Source organism: Podarcis cretensis, assembly GCF_951804945.1.
Source record: "Podarcis cretensis genome assembly, chromosome: 6".
In the NCBI taxonomy this organism is placed as follows: domain Eukaryota; kingdom Metazoa; phylum Chordata; class Lepidosauria; order Squamata; family Lacertidae; genus Podarcis; species Podarcis cretensis.
Window position 1 is genome coordinate 51,789,313 of NC_137175.1, and position 20,111 is coordinate 51,809,423.

A 20,111-nucleotide genomic window follows, 5' to 3' on the forward strand; every position below is an offset into this window, starting at 1 on the left:
GTGCTCATCAATGGTTCCTCTTCATCCTGGAGAAGAGTGACTAGTGGGGTGCCACAGGGTTCTGTCTTGGGCCCGGTCTTATTCAACATCTTTATCAACAACTTGGATGATGGACTCAAGGGCATCCTGATCAAATTTGCAGATGACACCAAACTGGGAGGGGTGGTTAACACCCCAGAGGACAGGATCACACTTCAAAACGACCTTGACAGATTAGAGAACTGGGCCAAAACAAACAAGATTAATTTTAACAGGGAGAAATGTAAAGTATTGCACTTGGGCAAAAAAAATGAGAGGCACAAATACAAGATGGGTGACACCTGGCTTGAGAGCAGTACATGTGAAAAGGATCTAGGAGTCTTGGTTGACCACAAACTTGACATGAGCCAACAGTGTGACGCGGCAGCTAAAAAAGCCAGTGTTGTTAAAAAAGTAAAGTACCTAGGGGTAAACATAACAGCAAAAAATCTGAGTCTATTTAAGGATAATTATGAAAAATGTTGGTCAGAAATTAAGAGAGACTTAGATAGTTGGACAAAATTGAAACTTTCTTTGCTAGGCCGAATTGCTGCTATCAAGATGAATGTATTGCCAAAAATGTTGTTTTTGTTTCAAACACTACAGATTGTGGACAAGACGGAGTGCTTCCGGAAGTGGCAGAGAGATATCTCTAAATTTGTCTGGCAGGGCAGATATTAAGTTTAAGATATTAACTGATGTGAAAGAGAGAGGGGGCTTCGCCCTGCCGGACTTAAAGTTGTACTATGAGGCCGCAGCTTTCTGCTGGCTAAAAGACTGGCTACTTCTCGAAGACACTGATGTATTGGATTTGGAAGGTTTTAACAATGCTTTTGGTTGGCATGCATACTTATGGTATGATAAGGTTAAAATCAATAAGGCCTTTAAAAACCATATTGTCAGAAAAGCAGTGTTTAATGTCTGGACAAAATATAAAGACTTATTGGAAAATAAAACTCCAAGGTGGCTATCACCTCTGGAAGCTAAGGCCCGAAAAAGACCCAATATGGAGGCCAAATGGCCAAAATATTGGGAAATTTTAGAAAAAGATGGAGACAATTGGAAATTGCAGAGTTTGGAGAAAATGAAGGATAAAGTGCGAGACTGGCTACATTACGCTCAGATTAAAGAAGTTTTCAAAAATGACAAAAAGTTAGGGTTCCAGGTGGAGAAATCGAAATTGGAATCAGAACTGTTAGAACCTAAGACTAAGGTACTTTCAAGAATGTATAACTTGCTGTTAAAATGGAATACACAAGATGAAATGGTTAAATCGGCTATGATAAAGTGGGCACAGGATATTGGGTACAATATCATGTTTGAGGACTGGGAAAGGTTGTGGACCACTGGGTTGAACTTCACTGCATGCAATGCTTTGAAGGAAAATGTAATGAAAATGATATATAGATGGTACATGACCCCAGTTAAACTTGCCAAAATATACCATTTGTCTGATAACAAATGCTGGAAATGTAAAGGGAATGAAGGAACATTCTTTCACCTCTGGTGGACGTGCCCTAGAGTGAAGGCCTTCTGGGAAATGATATATAATGAGTTGAAAAAGGTATTTAAGTATACTTTCCCTAAGAAACCAGAAGCTTTTCTCCTGGGTATTGTCGGCCAGAGGGTGATAAAGAAGGACAGAACTTTTTTCCTGTATGCAACAACAGCAGCAAGGATACTCATCGCCAAGCATTGGAAAACTCAAGATCTACCCACACTGGAAGAATGGCAGATGCAACTGATAGACTATATGGAACTGGCTGAGATGACCGGCAGAATCCGAGACCTGGGAGAGGAAAGGGTTGAAGAAGATTGGAAGAAATTTAGAATTTATTTACAAAAATATTGTAATTTGGTTGAATGTTAAGAAGGATGCCAGACTATAAATAATTGAGCACCACTAAAATAGATGTAATCTGGATGACAAGTGTGATGGAGGGAAACATAAACCTTTGGGAGAACTATTAGACTAAATTAAATGAACGGGATTTGAGAATGTGAACAAGATGATAAATTGCTGGTAAAAGTTTATAATGATGTAAGTGGGAGCGGGAGACGTGAGGGAGTCCAAAGAAGCTTTGAAAATATGTTATGATACATGTTATATTGTTTATTATTTTTGCATTTTGTATTTAAAAAACCTTAATAAATATTTAAAAAAAATAAAAATAAAAAAGCCAATGCAATTCTGGGCTGCATCAATAGCATCTAGATCAAGGGAAGTAATAGTGCCACTGTATTCTGCTCTGGTCAGACCTCACCTGGAGTACTGTGTCCAGTTCTGGGCACCACAGTTCAAGAAGGACACTGACAAACTGGAATGTGTCCAGAGGAGGGCAACCAAAATGGTCAAAGGCCTGGAAATGATGCCTTATGAGGAACGGCTAAGGGAGCTGGGCATGTTTAGCCTGGAGAAGAGGAGGTTAAGGGGTGATATGATAGCCATGTTCAAATATATAAAAGGATGTCACATAGAGGAGGGAGGAAGGTTGTTTTCTGCTGCTCCAGAGAAGCGGACACGGAGCAATGAATCCAAACTACAAGAAAGAAGATTCCACCTAAACATTAGGAAGAACTTCCTGACAGTAAGAGCTGTTCGACAGTGGAATTTGCTGCCAAGGAGTGTGGTGGAGTCTCCTTCTTTGGAGGTCTTTAAGCAGAGGCTTGACAACCATACGTCAGGAGTGCTCTGATGGTGTTTCCTGCTTGGCAGGGGGTTGGACTCGATGGCCCTTGTGGTCTCTTCCAACTCTATGATTCTATGATTCTAAATAATTTCTGAAAAATTATCAGAAAAGGGGACAGGGCAACCTGACAATTTCAGAAATATATTTCAAGGAATGAATGGAGAAACTTTAGGATATGTTCAATTCAGTCTTGAGAATTAAACAGTTATGCAATTCATTGATGGTATGAACAGGAATACCATGAGAAAGGACTCTGTTACATATTTTCTGTTTGTTCTGCAATTGCTGTAAGCAAAAGTCTCTTAACTATAAATGACTTTTTAAATTTAATATGGTTCTAATTTGTTTATTTGTTTATTGTTTATTGTTTATTGGTATAAAGCTTTTTTGGTTAGACACTTTGCATATTTTGGGGGATAATCAACCCATGTGTCACTGTCTTTGATAGTATGATACCCAGTTCCCATATTACGCTGTCCACATGGAAGAAAGGCTCTTCTGAGTTCAGTGCATATAGTGGCTACTTACAATGTTTCCTGAATTGGAGCCTGAAAAAGGGCAAATGAGCTCCCTGTTTAATATACTGGACTGTGCATGCCGGGACTCTAACCTCTGCATTCTGGAGTCATATATCTTGGGAGCTTTTATCCAAGAAGCAAATAGATTTTAATAAAAAGGAAAGATGTCCACTTATTTTCCACCCTGACTGCCCAGAGAAATCTGGGTTGTTTTACTCTGTTCTCTTTTTGCAATCAGTGTTGTAAGTACATTACAAATTCAGCATTTGTTTCTAGTTTTCCCATCCTGAGTCACCCTCAAATGCACTTAAGGTTTTTGCCTCATACTGGCTTAACCAAACAAATAAATATTTGTCATATGGACTTATTCAGTATTAAACAGTTATTGGCATGATTTTCAACTGCTGTCCCAAGTGCATACCTTCAGTTCCTTTAGAGAGTTTATTTACTATACATTAGGCATAAATGCCTGATTGGTAATGAAAGGTAAGAGGAGAAGCCTTGGCAACAAAAGCCTGGAAACTTTTCTTTGAGCCTAAACACAGATTTCAAGTGCCCGTAGCCTGTGATTCTGTGCATACTTAGGAGGATGCACAGATTGTGTCTTGTTTGGAGGGAAACAAAGCACAAGTGCTGGGTTGCATGTATTGCTAAGCCATCTGCTCCAGGGTTTATTTCCCTGTTTGACTAAGATCGGAGTCAAGTGGGAGAGCTTGAGCTGCATGTGCCAGTACACAGCTTATGGACAGCATGGTTAAACAAGCCATAGCTTGTGCCTTAGTACTGTGTCAAAATGTGGTCCCTGCCATTTAGGAGTTCTTTTTCTGAATTATTCTTAAAACAAAGTATTTCTACCAGAATAAATTATGCTTATTAAATACATTTATTGAAGGCTAAATTCACATGCACATAAAGTTGGATGGGCAACTTTTTTGGCTCTGAGGGCCAGAGCTAGTGGTGGTAGATCAGGGACCATATACTCATTTGCACACGTACACACAGACACACTCATTCCCCATAACCTTCCCCCTGGTGGGGACCAATGTCTGTCTGTCTGTCTGTCTGTCTCTCTCTCTCTCTCTCTCTCTCTCTCTCTCACACACACACACACACACCAAACACAAACACACCAAACACAAACACACTTTTATCTCAGCATGAGAGGAGACATGCAATGGTGTTTTTTTTAAAAAAAATCCATATACAGTTGTAATAATAATAATAATAATAATAATAATAATAATAATAATAATAATAAATTTATTATTTATACCCCGCCCATCTGGCTGGGCCTCCCCAGCCACTCTGGGCGGCTTCCATAAAAACCAAAAATACAGTAAGTTGTACCTTAGAAGTCGAACGGAATCCGTTCCGGAAGTCCATTCGACTTCCAAAACATTTGGAAACATTGGCTCCTTCAGCTAATTGGAAGCTGCAGAAGCCCCATCGGACTTTCGGCTTCCAAAAGAATGTTTGAAAACCGGAACACTCACTTCCGGGTTTCGATTGTTCAGGAGCCGGAACGTTTGACTCCCAAGGCGTTCGGGATCCAAGGTATGACTGTATCCCTTTATCTCCCCACTCCACTCCCTATCTCTGGCAAGTGCTTCCTTCTGCTTTCCCTCGTTTGGATTGTCTTTCTCCACTGCGGTGCTGAGTTCCATTCTGATCTTGCTTACTCTTGCTACATCTTGCTGTTGTCTTCTTTCTTCTCTTTTGATCATCGAGTGTGCAAGGTAAAGTGTTGTATAGATGCTCTACCTGGCACACCTATGGTTGGAGGAAGTAAAGAGTAGGGTAGACAGAGGTGGCAACGTTGGCTCAGTTCTGTAAGGGAGGGGTGTTTCCTTTGGTTGTTGTTTTTTAAGTAATGGGTGGTTAGCTAAAGTGAAGTTGCTTTGGTGGCAGGGACGGTACCAAATTCAGCTGTGGCCGTGGCAAATTTAGTGGCAGAGGCGGAGGTAAATTTGACAGCAGTAGAAAACTGAGAGGCATCCAGCTGGCCACATGGGGCAGGAGAACAACTATATGTAGCCTGTGTTTTGCTCTTTGTGGTGTAAATGTATAATATATTTTTATTCAGGATGACATGTTGCCTTCTGGATTGTTCACATATTTGATGGGGTCATTTTTAGAGAAGTCATGGGACTATCCCAGAGTTATCGTGACCTTTTGTCATGGATGAATGTATACTGGGAAGGAATATATTTTATATTGACACTTGGCAGAAACAAGCATTTCAGAAATAGGGATCCTTTAAATAGAAATATGTACTCCATGTTCCTTGACTTTCACTCATCTTTTTGTGTGAATAGTACAGGAGTTTGTTTTCAAAACCTGCCTACTTGATTATGGATGTAAAATCCAGATTTCTTTGGACTTACCCATTTCTGAGTAAGGTGAACACTCGGCTCTGAATAAAGATACTCTGCTTAATGAAAACAGATAGTGAATTTCAGCAAATCTGCTCTTGAAAGTTCATGAAATTCCAAACTGCTAATCTTAAGCAGTGTTACTGGACTCTTGCTCCATGACCTCAAAGCCACTTTGCACATATGTACACTGAAAATTATTTACATACATGTAACATTGGTGGAACACATATGTGTTTACCATAGTATGTATTATGTGCCAGGGAGTTGGAGATTTAGCCACTGTTCCTTGTCACATGTATATTTGATAGCAAATGTCCTGGCTGCCACCCAACACATACAGACAGAAGTTATTACTTGCAGGTAAGAAATAGATGTTTATTCTAGCAAAGTAATTTTACTGACTTGGTAGTCATGATTCAGGAGTTCAGGAGCAGGGCAAGAAGTTCAGAACTAGGTCGAAGGTGATGAAGATGTCCCATCAAGGTTCCGCTTTCCTCCTGCCAAGCTTTTAAATACAAGGCATGACATGTTCCCTTGTGAGATTCTCTCACTTGTGGGAATGCCAAAATTGCAAGTTCGTGCTCTCTCAGGACAAGAGGGTCTGATCTCACCAAAGGGGGGTGCTTGGTTCTAGGCAACAAGATTGCACCTTCCTCTTCTGGTTCTGCTTTAGTTGTTGCTGTCTCCGATTCAGCCTCCCTCCTCTGCTGATCAAAACCCTCTCCAGCCTCCACTGAGGCTCAGCATTCCACAGGAATGTCAGAGGGGAGAGCCAGCATCTCTGCTCCCCTTTCCAAAGTGACTGAAGTTGGGGTGGAAAGATAAGCTCCCCATCTTCTGCAACCTACGTTCCTACAATTCAGCCCCTGCTTCCCATTTCTTCTTTATTTCTCGGAATCTACCACCTCAAGCCTGATCTGGACAGTGCTGCAGGGCTCATGACAGCAAAGAATGTATGATGTGGCCCTAAAACTAAGTGTAAAAGGAAAGTAAGTAAGAGTTTTGTCCAACAAAATAATTACACATATGGAATGACTTCTGCTCGCACAATGGAACTTTCCTGCTCTCCCCCCATATACTCCCAAGAGTGGGGAACTCCCAGATCTGATCTGGGGGTGCCTGGGGAGGGGAGAGGTAGAGGAATTTCCATTTTATATGTGGAAGTCCTTCCACTTTTGCTCAGTGATTTAGTTGGGCACAACCCTAAGTAGCCACATTTTAAAAATGAAGGAATTATATATTTCCACATTAGCAAATGTTGGATATTCAGTGAACTTTTAAAAGCAGTTCCTTTGTGCAATTAGTTTTTCTCTTTATTCTCTATAGTTAACGGGGGGAAATATAATTGTTCATAAAGTTTACATAGGTTAGATCTGGCAAAGGTGAACAACTTCATAGCCCAGTTGCAGGACTAAATGAAATGAGAAACCAACTTGATAGGCTGCAGTGAGCTTCTTAGAAGCTGTTGCATGCTTTAAAGTTTCATATTTACTTTTATGCTCCTCCCAGCAATATATTTTGTGTATTGTCAAAGAGGACTTCTGCCTGCTTAACACTAATATTCAGAGTTAGATACTTAAGTGAAAATTGAGAGGAAAGGACTTCAGAACTGAATATTGAACATAAAAGACCTGTTTCTGAAGTTAATTATTTGCTCACCCAAGAACTAACATTGCACATAAGGGTTGAATCCAGCATTTCCACAAGCAAAATTCTGCTCCTGGGATGCTTCTGCTGGCAAATTACCGACGCACCAGACCATAAGACGCACCTAGTTTTTGGAGGAGGAAAACAAGAAAAAAATTATTCTGAATCCCAGAAGCCAGAACAGCAAGAGGGATCGCTGCACAGCGAAAGCAGAGACCCCTCTTGCTGTTTTGGCTCCTGGGATAGCTGCGCAGGCTGCATTCGCTCCATAAGACGCCCACACATTTCCCCTTACTTTTTAGGAGGGAAAAAGTGAGTCTTATAGAGCAAAAAATACGGTAGTTTCATGGTTTCCTCGTATAATTGTGGGGACACTCTGGAACAGTGTGGGAGGTGGTGAGGAGGCTGCAAAGGAAAAGTTGTCTATGAAAATGGCCTGCCCCCATTTCCCCCCCGTGGGAGTCTTTGCTGGATTGCAGTCCCATCCGTGATGGAAGGAACACTTCTGTTCATGGAAAGGCAACTCAGGATCCAGTCCTGTGATGTTAGTTGGCTTTGTGTGTACCAGTTGCATAAATGTGTTCCAGATTAGGTTTGCCTCTACATAGACATCTTATAGTCTATGTTCATTGTGATGATGTCACTTCATTCCAAGAGATTAAAGCCCACTAATGTTACCCTCGGGATATTTATGTTGGAGAATGTGCCCTATGAGAAATTGATGTTTTATAGCTTTTGAAGGCAAAAAGAGAGCAAGTGCTTAGCTATTTGTTCCTTATGCCGGTAGAGGGCACTGCTGCTATATATTATTGCATTTGGAATCCGTGATGAAAAGTTGAAACCTGTGAAAAATTGCATAGAGCAGTTGGGGAGTGGGCTTGCGGCCCTTGCTATAAAGTTGTTGGAGCCTTCCTATTCCCTTCTGTTAGCTTGAAAATGGATTCCCATATGGATCTAGAAAGCTGTCTTGGACATTGTGTGACCGAGCTTTCTAGTCTTCTAAGGGAGGCTCCCCTTTGAAGGGACATACAGTAAATAGCTTTTGTGAGGATGGGTAGACTTCTGGTAGCTGTAAGGGTTTGATGTGCTAGAGTAAGCCAAACCCTCAAGCCTCTGTACTTGCTACATTTGCTCGTTAGAATTGTATCTTGCTTGCGCCCACTTCTCTTTCTTCTTGCCTTTTTATGTGCCACTAATATGCCTCCTGTGCACATCAGTGGAGGCATAGTAAGCAAGTGGAATCGTGCAGTTCCCACCCCTATGCATTAGTGCAATTTCAAATAATGCTCAAATTAAGAGTGAAACCCCCAGTTGCAAGGCTCTGTGTTTGGGGCTGAATCACCAGATGCTCTAACATGTACTGTCAGGCATCTTTTTGTTTTGAGAAATGAACAATCCTCTACATGTTTATTCAGAAGAAATAGCATAGGTTTTAAAGGGGCTTACTTCTAGGTAAACAGGTACAGGATTGTAGCCTTAGTCAATAATGTTTGTTTCATAATTTGAAAATAGTGTAAGGGATAATGAATATGCTTATAGATTTAGATTCCCGCAAACTGTCAACATATTCAAAAGAATCATTTGGAAACATTAATTCAGTATTCCATTCGATCTTAATGGTCAGTTTTTATATTCCCACACCTAGCAAAATTATCTGTTGTTTCTCTCCTTCTTTCTCTACTTTTTTAAAAAAATAAAATATACATTTAGAACTACATTCTTCTCAACATTACTGTCAGTGAAGAGCAGTATATCTTTGTCACACATGCCCCCAAAGGGATGCTTTCCATAAGAGATTCCCTTTCAGCCTTGAGCTGACTTGGAAATCTTTTAACTACAGAAACTTTTCAATGAAAATTGAATTGAAGAGGGAAGGCAGCTGCCTCATAATACCAAGATTAATAAAATAACTGCTGCCATTTATGCGGTGCTCTGGTACTGGAAATAGCCCAGTAAACCGACATAACTGTAAGCTTGCCAATCCCATGAGAGCATGATACCTTGCCTCTGTGCCTGACATTAACAGGTGGGTGGAAATATTCCAAGAAGTGGTTGGGAGGAAATGACAGATACCTTCTCAGGTCTGCCTTTTTCCAGGGTTTTGAGCAAGAATTCATGGCTAAACTGTGTGGGCAGCTCCTATTTCTGAAGGGTTATTCATGAGAGGTTTAGTGACAGGTTTGACTAGAGAAATGGAAGTGTTATTTATACTGAATCACAAGAGATGCTCTGTGAAGGTGTATGGTCAAATAAACAATACAGAACTCTCAATTCTTGCAGGGCTTTCATGGTTTTATTGAGCTTCTTCTGTGACCTCAAACATCTCTTAGTTCATTTGTGATGAATATGTGTGTGTGTTTGTACACGCACTTATTCATTTATAAGATTTCTTACCTACCCTTCACCATAAAGTCCTAAGGTGGGTGACAGCACTCAAATATATAATTATAGAACCAAAGAAAACCACCACAATTATAAAATACATTAAACTATTCAAATATGGAATGGAAGAGTATAAATTATGCAAAAGAGGTAGGCACCACAAAACAAAATAACTTAACTGTCAAATGCAAGAGTAATGATATGCAGCTTCAGCTTTCAACATTCTGTGTGTTGAAGACGCTAGAGGCACATACATGTGTGACCTTTCAGTAAGTGGGTAGGACCAACAAACCTGTCAAATGTATTTCCTGTGAAGATCTCATGCTCAGTTTTCCTATAAGCCTCATGCTATTGCAAATCTCTGCTGGAACAGAACACCCTATTAATATACTGTTGATTGAATAGATGGTGGTTGCTACCAAGTGAAGCTGACACTTCCCCCTGCTTACTGGGGCTTATACAGGAACTCTGCAACATGAACAGCTGATGTAGAAGAGACTTGGTGACTTACCGCAGGGCTTCCAGATATTTGTTGCTAATCCTCATGGTACTCTGATCAGATAAAACATTTCTCTGCATTTACACTTCTGGATGACATAGGATGTTATTCTTCTCATTAGATCATGTCTTTCCCAAGTGCTAATTTGAAAGGCCACATTGTGGTTTGGTTTTCATACTCAGAACGGTGCAAGGAATGTGGTTCTTTTTGAAAATGTTCCAGCTCTATTTGTCTAGGGCTGGAGTAGTTTGCTTCCTTGTCATCTGCTCTTGTTTAATAGTCTGACAGCCATGCTGCTTACAGAGCTGACTGGTAACTCGCAGAGCCTGGTCTCTGGCTTTTTTAAAATGTCCAAACTTTTCCCATGAAGCAGATCCTTTTCTGCTCTGAGATCATGCTCCCATTTGTGGGAATTTTCTTTCATTTGAGTTTCTTGGCCTCTTGTCAGAGCTGCAGTGGGCTTGCTTAGTTTTTCAGCTCGCAGGCTTTCAAACCAAGTATCTCTATCAAATGACCCTTAAGCCAAGGAGGACAGCTCTGACCCTGAACTTTAGCCCTGAACTGTGGCTTTTTTATACCTAAAATGCAAGTGTCTCGATTTGTGGATCTGTTTTTACTTTATTATTTATTACACTATAGGTCACAGGGGTTTATGGAAGCACAAGTCTAATCTGTTTGTAATTTTTAGTTTAGAAATATTGCATGCTACTTTTGGTCTCTGTATGTCATGCCTTTTTCTCTCTGCAAAGTATGTTCACTCCCAGCTTGGGGCAATGATCATGTAAGGCAGCGGAGGGCCAGGAACATCTTACAACTTGCAGTTCAAAGTCACAGCTGTTGTGAGTCAGCCAGCCAAGGCCTGCATCCATGAGGGCAATAGTAGAAAACCAGAGGCATTGACTGGATCTGTTCAGTGTCAGCTTTCATTGAATAAATGCCTTGTTGAAGCCCTTGTAATGAAGAGAGAAGTGGGGCACTGCCACTTCATACAGAAAGGGTGTCTGGGAGAGCTCTTAGTCACCAGATAGTTTAGTTTATCTCCCCTGTTTCACTCTTCTTTCTTGTGCTTCAGTCTTGCTTGCTGCTTGTTCATATTGTCAGCGGAATTGAGACAGGCAAGCTTTATCTGTGTAAAGCTGTCAAGAATGAAATCGCTGACAATTTTCTAGGCAGTTGAGCCAGAAGATTTTAAGTTTTGGGAGATTTTGGCTGCAAAAATCCTTTCTGAGAAACTGAGAAGCATTGTTGCCTTTATGGGAAGAACGTTCATTTGAGAGATGCCTGGCATTGTCAAAGTTTAAGGAAAATCTTCCTTGATTCATAGGGGACTATTAAATTTGGGATAAACATTACTATTTTAAGAGGTTGCTCTTGTACTTGACAAAGGGATCTAATGATTTCATATCTCCTTTTTGGGCATATCTATAAGAAATCTGTAGTACACATATGCAACATGCACATTTGCATGTTTATTTAATTTGCTTTCACTCCTTGTGCTTTCCTTCCTCACCTTTTACAGTTCACAGAATCACATATTTTATTTCTATATAACTTGCAACTACTGCTTACATTTCAAAAACTAGTTATAAACCATTTGTGATTCTGCATAAACCTGATTTGGAATAATTGCCATGGGTATCCAAAGAATTAAAAAAATATTACATTGAACAATAAAAAGCAGTTGCAAGATGATTCTTTACTTCATTCACAAGGATCCTAGGAAGCCCAGGCCTTACCAACTGAATTGGCTGAGCATCTTTTGGGTTCTGGAACACACACCAATAAGCAGTTAAAATTCTTGTTCTTTATCAGCCAATTTGAGATGCAATACCTCAGTGAATCCTCTCTGTTTACCTGTATATTATTTCAGGCAAAGATGGAATGAATGAACAGGGAACTTTTAAAAAAAGAATGAGTTCTCACATATGTATGTTTGTGTATGCAGATGTAGGCATGACCCATGTATCTCACTATGTGGGAAGAGCATCATGTGGTAACTATAAGAGATGTATTTTGCTAGATGACAGCTCTTGGATTTTGAGAAATGAGTTTTTATAAACTCTGACTTTTAAAACTATGTTTGTGGATTCAAAAACTTTTTTTAAAAAATGGGACAATATGAGTTTTCATGCTTTCTTTAGAGCATGGGTAGGCAAACTAAGGCCCAGGGGTCGGATCCGGCCCAATCGCCTTCTAAATCCGGCCCGCGGAAGGTCCAGGAATCAGCATATTTTTACATGAGTAGAATGTGTCCTTTTATTTAAAATGCATCTCTGGGTTATTTGTGGGGCCTGTCTGGTGTTTTTACATGAGTAGAAGGTGTGCTTTTATTTAAAATGCATCTCTAGGTTATTTGTGAGGCATAGGAATTCGTTCATCCCCCCCCCCATATAGTCCGGCCCCCCACAAGGTCTGAGGGACAGTAGACTGGCTCCCTGCTGAAAAAGTTTGCTGACCCCTGCTTTAGAGCCTTCAGGGTCTACTTGGATGGCTGCCATCTTTTGTTGGCGAAGCAGTTTTGTGAGCTTGCAAAAACCTGGTGTTGTGTTTTTTTTGCAGGGGTTACCCTTCAAAGGAAGCTTTCTGTTTCCAAGTAAGGAACATACTAGAAAAGCTTTCACCAATCTCATAGTGTCTATGTGCGTGTGAGTGTACACAGTAAATTTAGGTTGAAGCAACTCTGCATCTTTATAGACTTAATGACTCCCATCTTTCAATGCATTTTTAACATAAGAATTGCTTTAGGTACATATGCTTCTCAGTTGGGCCTCACAGGCGCACCTCCAACTTTTGTGGTCCATGGGGGTAATTTAGTGAAACACACACAGAGTAAGACTTTGTAAAGCAATCTCATTTTAAGGAGGTAGTTTATTAAAGTAGAAAATCCAGAATTTATTGGAAATGCTTTTTACAATCAGATGTTTCCGGCTGCTGGATCCTGTTGCTGCTTTCCTTCAGTAAAGGGAATAAAAATGCACCATGGGCCCCTTTCTTCTGTCAGTTTGGACAGGCTACCTGACTGAGGCTCAATCCATAAGTTAACTTGCTAGTAGCTTCCAGTCCCCCTGTTTCAATTCTGCCATGTCCCTCTTTTCAAAAACATAATACATGGTATACTTCAGTGGGTTTGTGTGTGTGTGTGTGTGTGTGTGTGTGTGAGAGAGAGAGAGAGAGAGAGAGAGAGAGAGAACGAACACAGAGCACTGGATTGTGTCAGCAGGCCATATCCTCATAAACAGAACAGATCCTGTGTGTGTACAGTTTGTATGTATGTAGAATCTGGCAGGGATTGCTCTCCAATACCTGTACTAGCATGGTTTGCTCCCTGATTATGTTGCCTCAAAAGGGCTGTTGTTTCTGCACCTTTGTAGAGTTGTCACTGCAGTTTGTAAGTCATCTCACATTCCTGAGCGCTGCAAAAGTATGGCTGATGGAATACTTGGAAAGGTTTTATTTGTATCTGCACATTGTGTGGCTGCTTGTGCTTTTGTAAGTTTTATGTAACGTGGAATAGAGCAATTGGAATTGAATGAACTTTGGACCATACCTGAGCAAATGATTAAAGTATCTACATCCCTGTTAGATGTTAAGACTCTCTTAACAGGTTGCCTTTTTCTTTCTCTTGAAAGCAGAGTACTGTACTATGAACAGTAGAATAAATAAAGGAACAGTTTCACCTGATGACAATGTGAATAAATAATTTTGTAGCGTGTGTTTCAGTGCAGTTGGCAGCGTTCAGTTCATTTTGAACAAAGGTCCATAAACGTGGTAATAACTCTGGAGGAGGTGTGGGTGACTGCCAAAAAGCCCTGAGAGGCTGATGCAGGGCATTCATAGTCCAGACAAATAAGAAGCACCAAAGCAAGACAGGATGCTCAGTAGTTGATGGAATTCCACATTATTATTATTTTCAGATACGAATCTGAACAAGGGTCCTGAAACTGATGGGTGCAGTCCACTGACTGGCTCGGTGCTTTTGTGTGGGTGTGTATTGAGCAACCCCAAACTGGCTCTAAGCCTGGGAATAAGAATAATATGCCTTCCTTGTGAACTGTTAGTAGCTAGAGCAGTTCCTCATAGCTCCTACTATTGGAGTGGGGGAAGAAAAGGGGTAATGCATATATGGTGTGGTGTCCCCATGCAATTTTAATAGGAAGTGGTTATATTAGGCTGCAGGGACCAGTGAAGTGGACAAAGCTACCACTTGACAGATTACTGCATACATTTTCTTGACTATGCTGTAATAACTATATTTACTACCAGCTAGCTTACTGTGTGTGTGTGTGTGTGTGTGTGTGTGTGTGTGTGTTTATCCTTTCAATAGTGGGGTGTCAGTGAATGGATAAAATATTGTGGTCCTATCGCTGCAAAAGAAACAAAACATACATGGAAAATTGTTACATGTGATTTTGACAAATGTATTCTCAGGGACTCAAATTTCAGACTGGAAAAGCAGACTTAATAAAGACTTCTAACAGCAATCTCAATATTCAGTTTTCTCAGTGTGTTCAGGAATTAACTGTTGCTAGTTGGATGTTTGCTTTTCATTATTTTCCATATCAACTGCTAGCAGATTATTTGGAAAGGACCATATTTGAGTAGACCTTTGTTTCAGGTTGTTACTGAATCAATGATGTATGCAGAATTGGTTCTGTGTGAAGGAGGAGTTTCTCTGATCAACACATTTGCACAATAATACATAAGTAACTTCTAGATGTTAACAGCTAGAATTCTTCCTAATGTTCTCACTTGTGAATTAAAGCTTTATTTTGTGCTTCTAATAATGCCGTGTTTGGTGTAACACAGTTAAAAAGCTGTGTGTATGCATATGCGTTTCCTGTATATGCTTCAATCTTAGTATTTCTGTGAACTAAATCCAATTTGGAATGGAGAAGGGAATCTGGCAGTAGACTTAGCATTGACTGCGTGAAATAGCAGGGCACTGTTCCAGGAAGCAACACATCATGTGTTAATCATGTTTTTTAAAGAATTTATTCACAGATAATGATGTGTGTATAGGAGTTCTAGGAATAGTCACAATCTAGTTAATGTTGTTATGTCAAGTGGGCTTTACGTCTAGAGCAGATATGCATGATAGATGTTGACACTACAAAAAGTATTACTTCACTGAGTTTGTGAATTACAACATGAGGTTGGAGAAACTACCTTGATCAGTAGGAGCTACTAGCTGGAATTTTGTTCTTTGATCTTGTGATCTTATTTTTGAGATGGAATCAAAATATCGAACACCTTACCTAACACTGACCTGATTTGCATGCAACACTGAATAAATTTTGGTTTAGTGTGTATGAGCAAATGTTTGGATTCCCAGATTGAAGATTGTGCTCCTCCTTTGGTCCTCCTGCTGCTACACTATCTGGGGCTAAGCCATGGTTTGGTTCTGCATTAGGTGAATGTACCAGTTTTGATAATACATTTCTTCATTGTTGTCCAGTGTGTACACTTCTTTAAAGGAGCCACCAGATTAGTTGGTCCATCACTATGTTTGGCTTGGGATTACCTGCGGTATGTAATACAAGAACTGCATCAATCTTTTATTAAACTTCAAGTATCTCTGCAGGGCCTGTGGTTTATTTTGTGATTCTCAGAACTCTTTCTGATACAGCATACAATCTGTACATACAAGTCTAAACCTTCAGAATAAAAATGGTTTATTGCTAAACATGATTCTGCTGAAATCATTATTCCTTTGGACACAGAATATGTCCAAATGGCTTGAGGGATATTGCAAGGAGAAAGAAAGTGGGAAATGAGTCTTATAAAACATAGAATATATTGGGATCTAAGTCAAACTTGGGAAAATTCACATAATAAAAGTGTCCATCCCTTCCCTCCCGGCTTCCATCCACTGTTGTTGTGGGTTCCTTCTGGTTTTAGGTTTCACCATGTTGCTTGCCCTTTTTTGGAAATAGGGAATTATGAATGATCTTGAATTTTGTCAGTTGAATTCTGTATCTGTCAACTGGCTTCCACAATCTTTCTCTCCATGATCTCTCTATTACATTGTGAAGTTAAACCATGGACAGTGTTGAAACAAAATGTCCTTGGACTCAAGAGGCCATATAATTCCAGTAGTGATTTTAACAGCTATGCTTGTGGTGGCATTTGCTCTTAATGCACATGTTATCTCTAACATAGTCCTTGCTTCTCTTTCATATGTATTAGATACCTTCTTCTACTCACATGATGGAATGTAGCACATGAGTATTCTATGACACAGTAATTTGCTAACCTGTTTGACTAGTGCACTTCATTCTCTCTGTCACATCATAGGAATAACTCAGAGAAGAAACTGCAAGACATTTGAATAATAATTATGAGGCATTAGTAGCTCCTCAAAGGCAGCATGAAGCTTGCTCCCTACTGAATTTCTGCTGTGGGACAAAAATTAGGTTCTTTTAGGACTGCCTACCCCCTTCCTGGAAGGAATATAATTCTGGGCCAGAAGTATTTTTAATGTTTCACTCCAGTGTGATTGATCAGCTGCACATGTAGCACAAAAAATGCCGTGGTTAGAGTTTCTTTGCTGAATGTGTAGCCAGTACACTGAATTTATTGAGGAAGAGGAAATAGGAGCCTCTTGTAAACAAGTAATGGATTTATATGACAAGGGAAAAATGAACTTGTACTCTTGTGTTACAGATTCAGTGGTTCTTTCCTCTGACTCCGTTGGACGTTCAATAGGCTCAGGTACAACAATCCCTCCCCCTCCCTCCCCCCTCTCATAAAAAGACTGCCATTTAATTTATATGTGACAGCCATGTTGGGAGGCAGAGAAGAGGCTGTCAAGCCTAGTTCAGGATTACCCTTCAAAGTAGCCCTTGAAAGAAATCTAGCAGATGAACTCTCTGTCTTCAAAAGGGAATTACTTAAAATTACTTTGTGTGCCATGGCAACTCAAAGCCACTTAGAGTAGACTTCTTGTTTCCTTGTGTTGCATTTTTAGTGCTTCAGTTGTGAATTTGACTAAACATTTGTTCTAAGTGGTGGACACATTAGATGCAGGGTGATACTATAGGACTTTATTGCAGCGATAGGGAGCCTGCTGCCTCTGGATATTACTGGACTTCAGCTTCCATTAGCCCTATCTAGCATGATCAATGGTCAGAGATGATGGAAGTTTAGTTCAACAAAATCTAGAGTGCCACAGATTCCCCATTCCTGCTTTATTGTGTTCCTTGCCACCTCTCCACATTCCTCAAATCAGCTGACCTGTTGATTGCACAACAGATCCACATTGCACAAATGGTATTCCTCCATTCCCAGATGATATCCTGCCTTGTCATGCCATTTGGTGGAAAGGCTGGATATAAATTTAACTAAGGATAATGATAATATTTTTTTCTAGGCAGAGGGTTTAGTTGCATCTAATGTATAAATACACATGCACACCTTACCGCCACCCCAACCATACAGTGCATGGTACACTAATTGGAGAAACATACTCTTCCAAAAGAGAGTTCAGTTAAATAGATCACTTCTCCATTTTTGGGAAGAAATCCTGTTGAGGAATCTGTTCAGGAGGGAAGATGATGGTATGCAAAGTTTAAATGTGGAGTTTTAGCAATGTTTGTTGAGACATACGGAGTTTATGAGCCAGGGAGAAACTTCATTTTGCTTCTCGACTGTGACTGAACTTTATAATCTTACAAATTGGAGCCTAAAAACAAATTATGTCCCTTGGGCCACTTCAGGTCACCTATGAACCAGCACTGCATAGATTGTACCTTCGGAGTGCTATTACTAGGATGGATCAGTGTTCTGGCTCATAGCTTTCTACCACAACACAAGTTCTGATATTCTGTTAAAGGCACGTACTCTGCAATGTGCGTTTCTGGAAGAGGAAGGTTAGGAAATTTCTCATTGTCCAGATTTTGTTGCAGTCCTAAAGAGGTGTGATGCCCCCAATAAAAGAAGCTTTGTTCCCCTCCCCTTTAAAAACTAGCCTTGTCCCACCCTCTCCCATTAAAAGCTGCTTTCAGGATTTCTAATTGTACTCTGGGAAGAATGTTTGCTGCCTTCCAACATGGTCCCAGGCTCCTGCCTGCACAATAATCAAGCACAGCTTGCTGCCTAACACTAATAGCAAAGCCTTGTTGAAAGAGTGCTGAGTTACTAACCTCAGATGGGGGTCTTTTAAAAAGCACAGGCTGCTTCCTGCTCTTCTTGCTTCATTCTTGAGAATGTGATCCTAAAGGCTGGTTGGGCAAGGGTGCATGATCTTGCTCACAGATTGCCCAGCTTTGCTTGAAGAAGGGAAATATCGTTAAGTTTTAAAGAGATCCAATTTAGTACTTGCAGATACTGTTGCGCTAGTATCTCTGTGTGGGGCAAACATCATGAGGTGTTAGAAGACAATAAAAAAAAGGAGGGGGGGGAATCAGTTCCTCTGTCTGTCTCAACAAAATTTGATTATTCAGTCTTTATACTAAAGTAGCCAGCCATGGAGAGAAAGCTTGGAACCGGTTACAGTTTGTTAAACAGCTGCATGTTAAAGTTATTTAATATTAAGAGCTTTGGCTTTTTTGTGCTTCGAGCTCTGCCTACTAGAGAAAAAGAAGCTATGTAATAAGTTTGAGTTGTGTGGTCTGTTGTTGGACTGAGGGATAGCTTTCCTTGTTAAAACAGGAAGGAGAGAGAGAAAATCCACATCTCTTGTGCCTCTGTCATCTCTCCCATCACATCTTGCTGCAAACCTGGGAACAGGCAAAGCTAAGAGAGAACCTGTCGCTATTCCACGCCCAACCATTCCTAGTAGGTACTGCTTCAGGTTGGGGAGAAAAAGGGGGGAAATCAAATGATACACACACTAAAGAAAAAATATTCTTCAAGGGTTGGAAACTTGCAATAGGTGACTTGGGAGTGGGTAGGTGCTTCCTCTGCTCATTGGGGCTCGATTTGGATGATTTTAAAGTTAAATTCCAGCTGTGTAGTTTTCCAATTATATGAATACATAATAACTCTGAATTTGCTCATATTTCATGTTTACATCTATTTTTTCCTACCCTCATTTTCCGTTTTTACCTTCTGATTGATTCCTAGATTCTAAAAAACTGAAACCAGAAATTTCTGTGACTGTATGAAATCCCTTCTACATTCATGACACCAGATGTTTTAAATGGAAAATTGCATTAAACAACTTATAATGTCTTCTGTGTTCTTAAAAGTAAACTTAAAATAGGGGATCTGAGGGTGCATATTCATCTTTGAAAAAGACCTTGCTATCTGAAAAAACACCTGTTTCCACATGAACCAATCCATGTGTTATGATATGCATCGGAGGCTCTTTACTAGCAGGCCGTACAATCAGAGATTAGGCAGGTAGCAACCACAGAACTGTTACTTTCAGTGGTGCTGTCCTGGTTCTGGAATCTCTTGCTGTGACTGCTCACTTGGTACCTGTTGTGATAAGTTTCAGTGCCAAGACAAGTCATTTTTATTTGCCCAGTCATGTAAGTCGTTTTTAGCAGCTATTTTATTTGAATTTTTGTTTTACTCTGTTTTGTGTGACAATTTTTACTGGCTTACTATTTTTCTGTAGATTTTATACACTGTTTTGAAAACTTTGATTTAAAAGCTGCTTCAGAAAAAGTTGAATTAATTAGCATGCATTTGGTTTAGTCACATGCAGGATACTGCATGCTTGCCCCAATCTGAAAAAAAAAAAAGTGATGCACCAGGGCCTTGACAAGGTGCCATATCTATCAGCCTCCTTTCACCCTGGTGCACTCCAGATGTTTTGAACAACAACTCCTATCATCCCTGACCATTGGCTGTGCTGACTGGGACTGAAGGGAGGTTGAGCGCAGTGGTTCCCAAACTTTATGCCCCTGCAGATCACTTGACACTTGCTGTGGGTCTTAGTGGACCCCTTAATTATTTTTCTGCCTGTGGTCACAGTTGTAATGTGCTATGCCAGATGCTACATGATTTTTAATTGCATATTTATTACTTCTTTTAT

General features: G+C 40.2%; 1 protein-coding gene and 1 long non-coding RNA gene across 11 annotated transcripts in view; one reads left to right on the top strand and one right to left on the bottom strand.

Annotated features, from left to right (window-relative positions):
* Positions 1–20,111, bottom strand: part of LOC307218325 — a 259,902-nt gene that overhangs the window by 109,272 nt on the left and 130,519 nt on the right. The window lies entirely within an intron of this gene.
* The window catches only part of ST3GAL3 (ST3 beta-galactoside alpha-2,3-sialyltransferase 3), a 189,680-nt gene that overhangs the window by 33,225 nt on the left and 136,344 nt on the right, over positions 1–20,111 (top strand). For 5 of the 10 annotated variants that reach the window (XR_013839875.1, XM_079980454.1, XM_079980455.1 and 2 more), the window contains exons 3-4: positions 16,793–16,840; positions 18,779–18,904. The exons of 3 other annotated variants lie outside the window; for them this stretch is intronic. Coding sequence is in view for 5 of the 7 variants with exons in the window: in XM_079980454.1 (XP_079836580.1) it covers positions 16,793–16,840; positions 18,779–18,904 (174 nt within the window). In the remaining 2 variants the exon portion in view is untranslated. Of the gene's footprint in view, positions 1–16,792; positions 16,841–18,778; positions 18,905–20,111 lie in introns of those variants that run through there. 2 more of the 10 variants (XM_079980456.1, XM_079980459.1) reach the window with 2 other exon arrangements.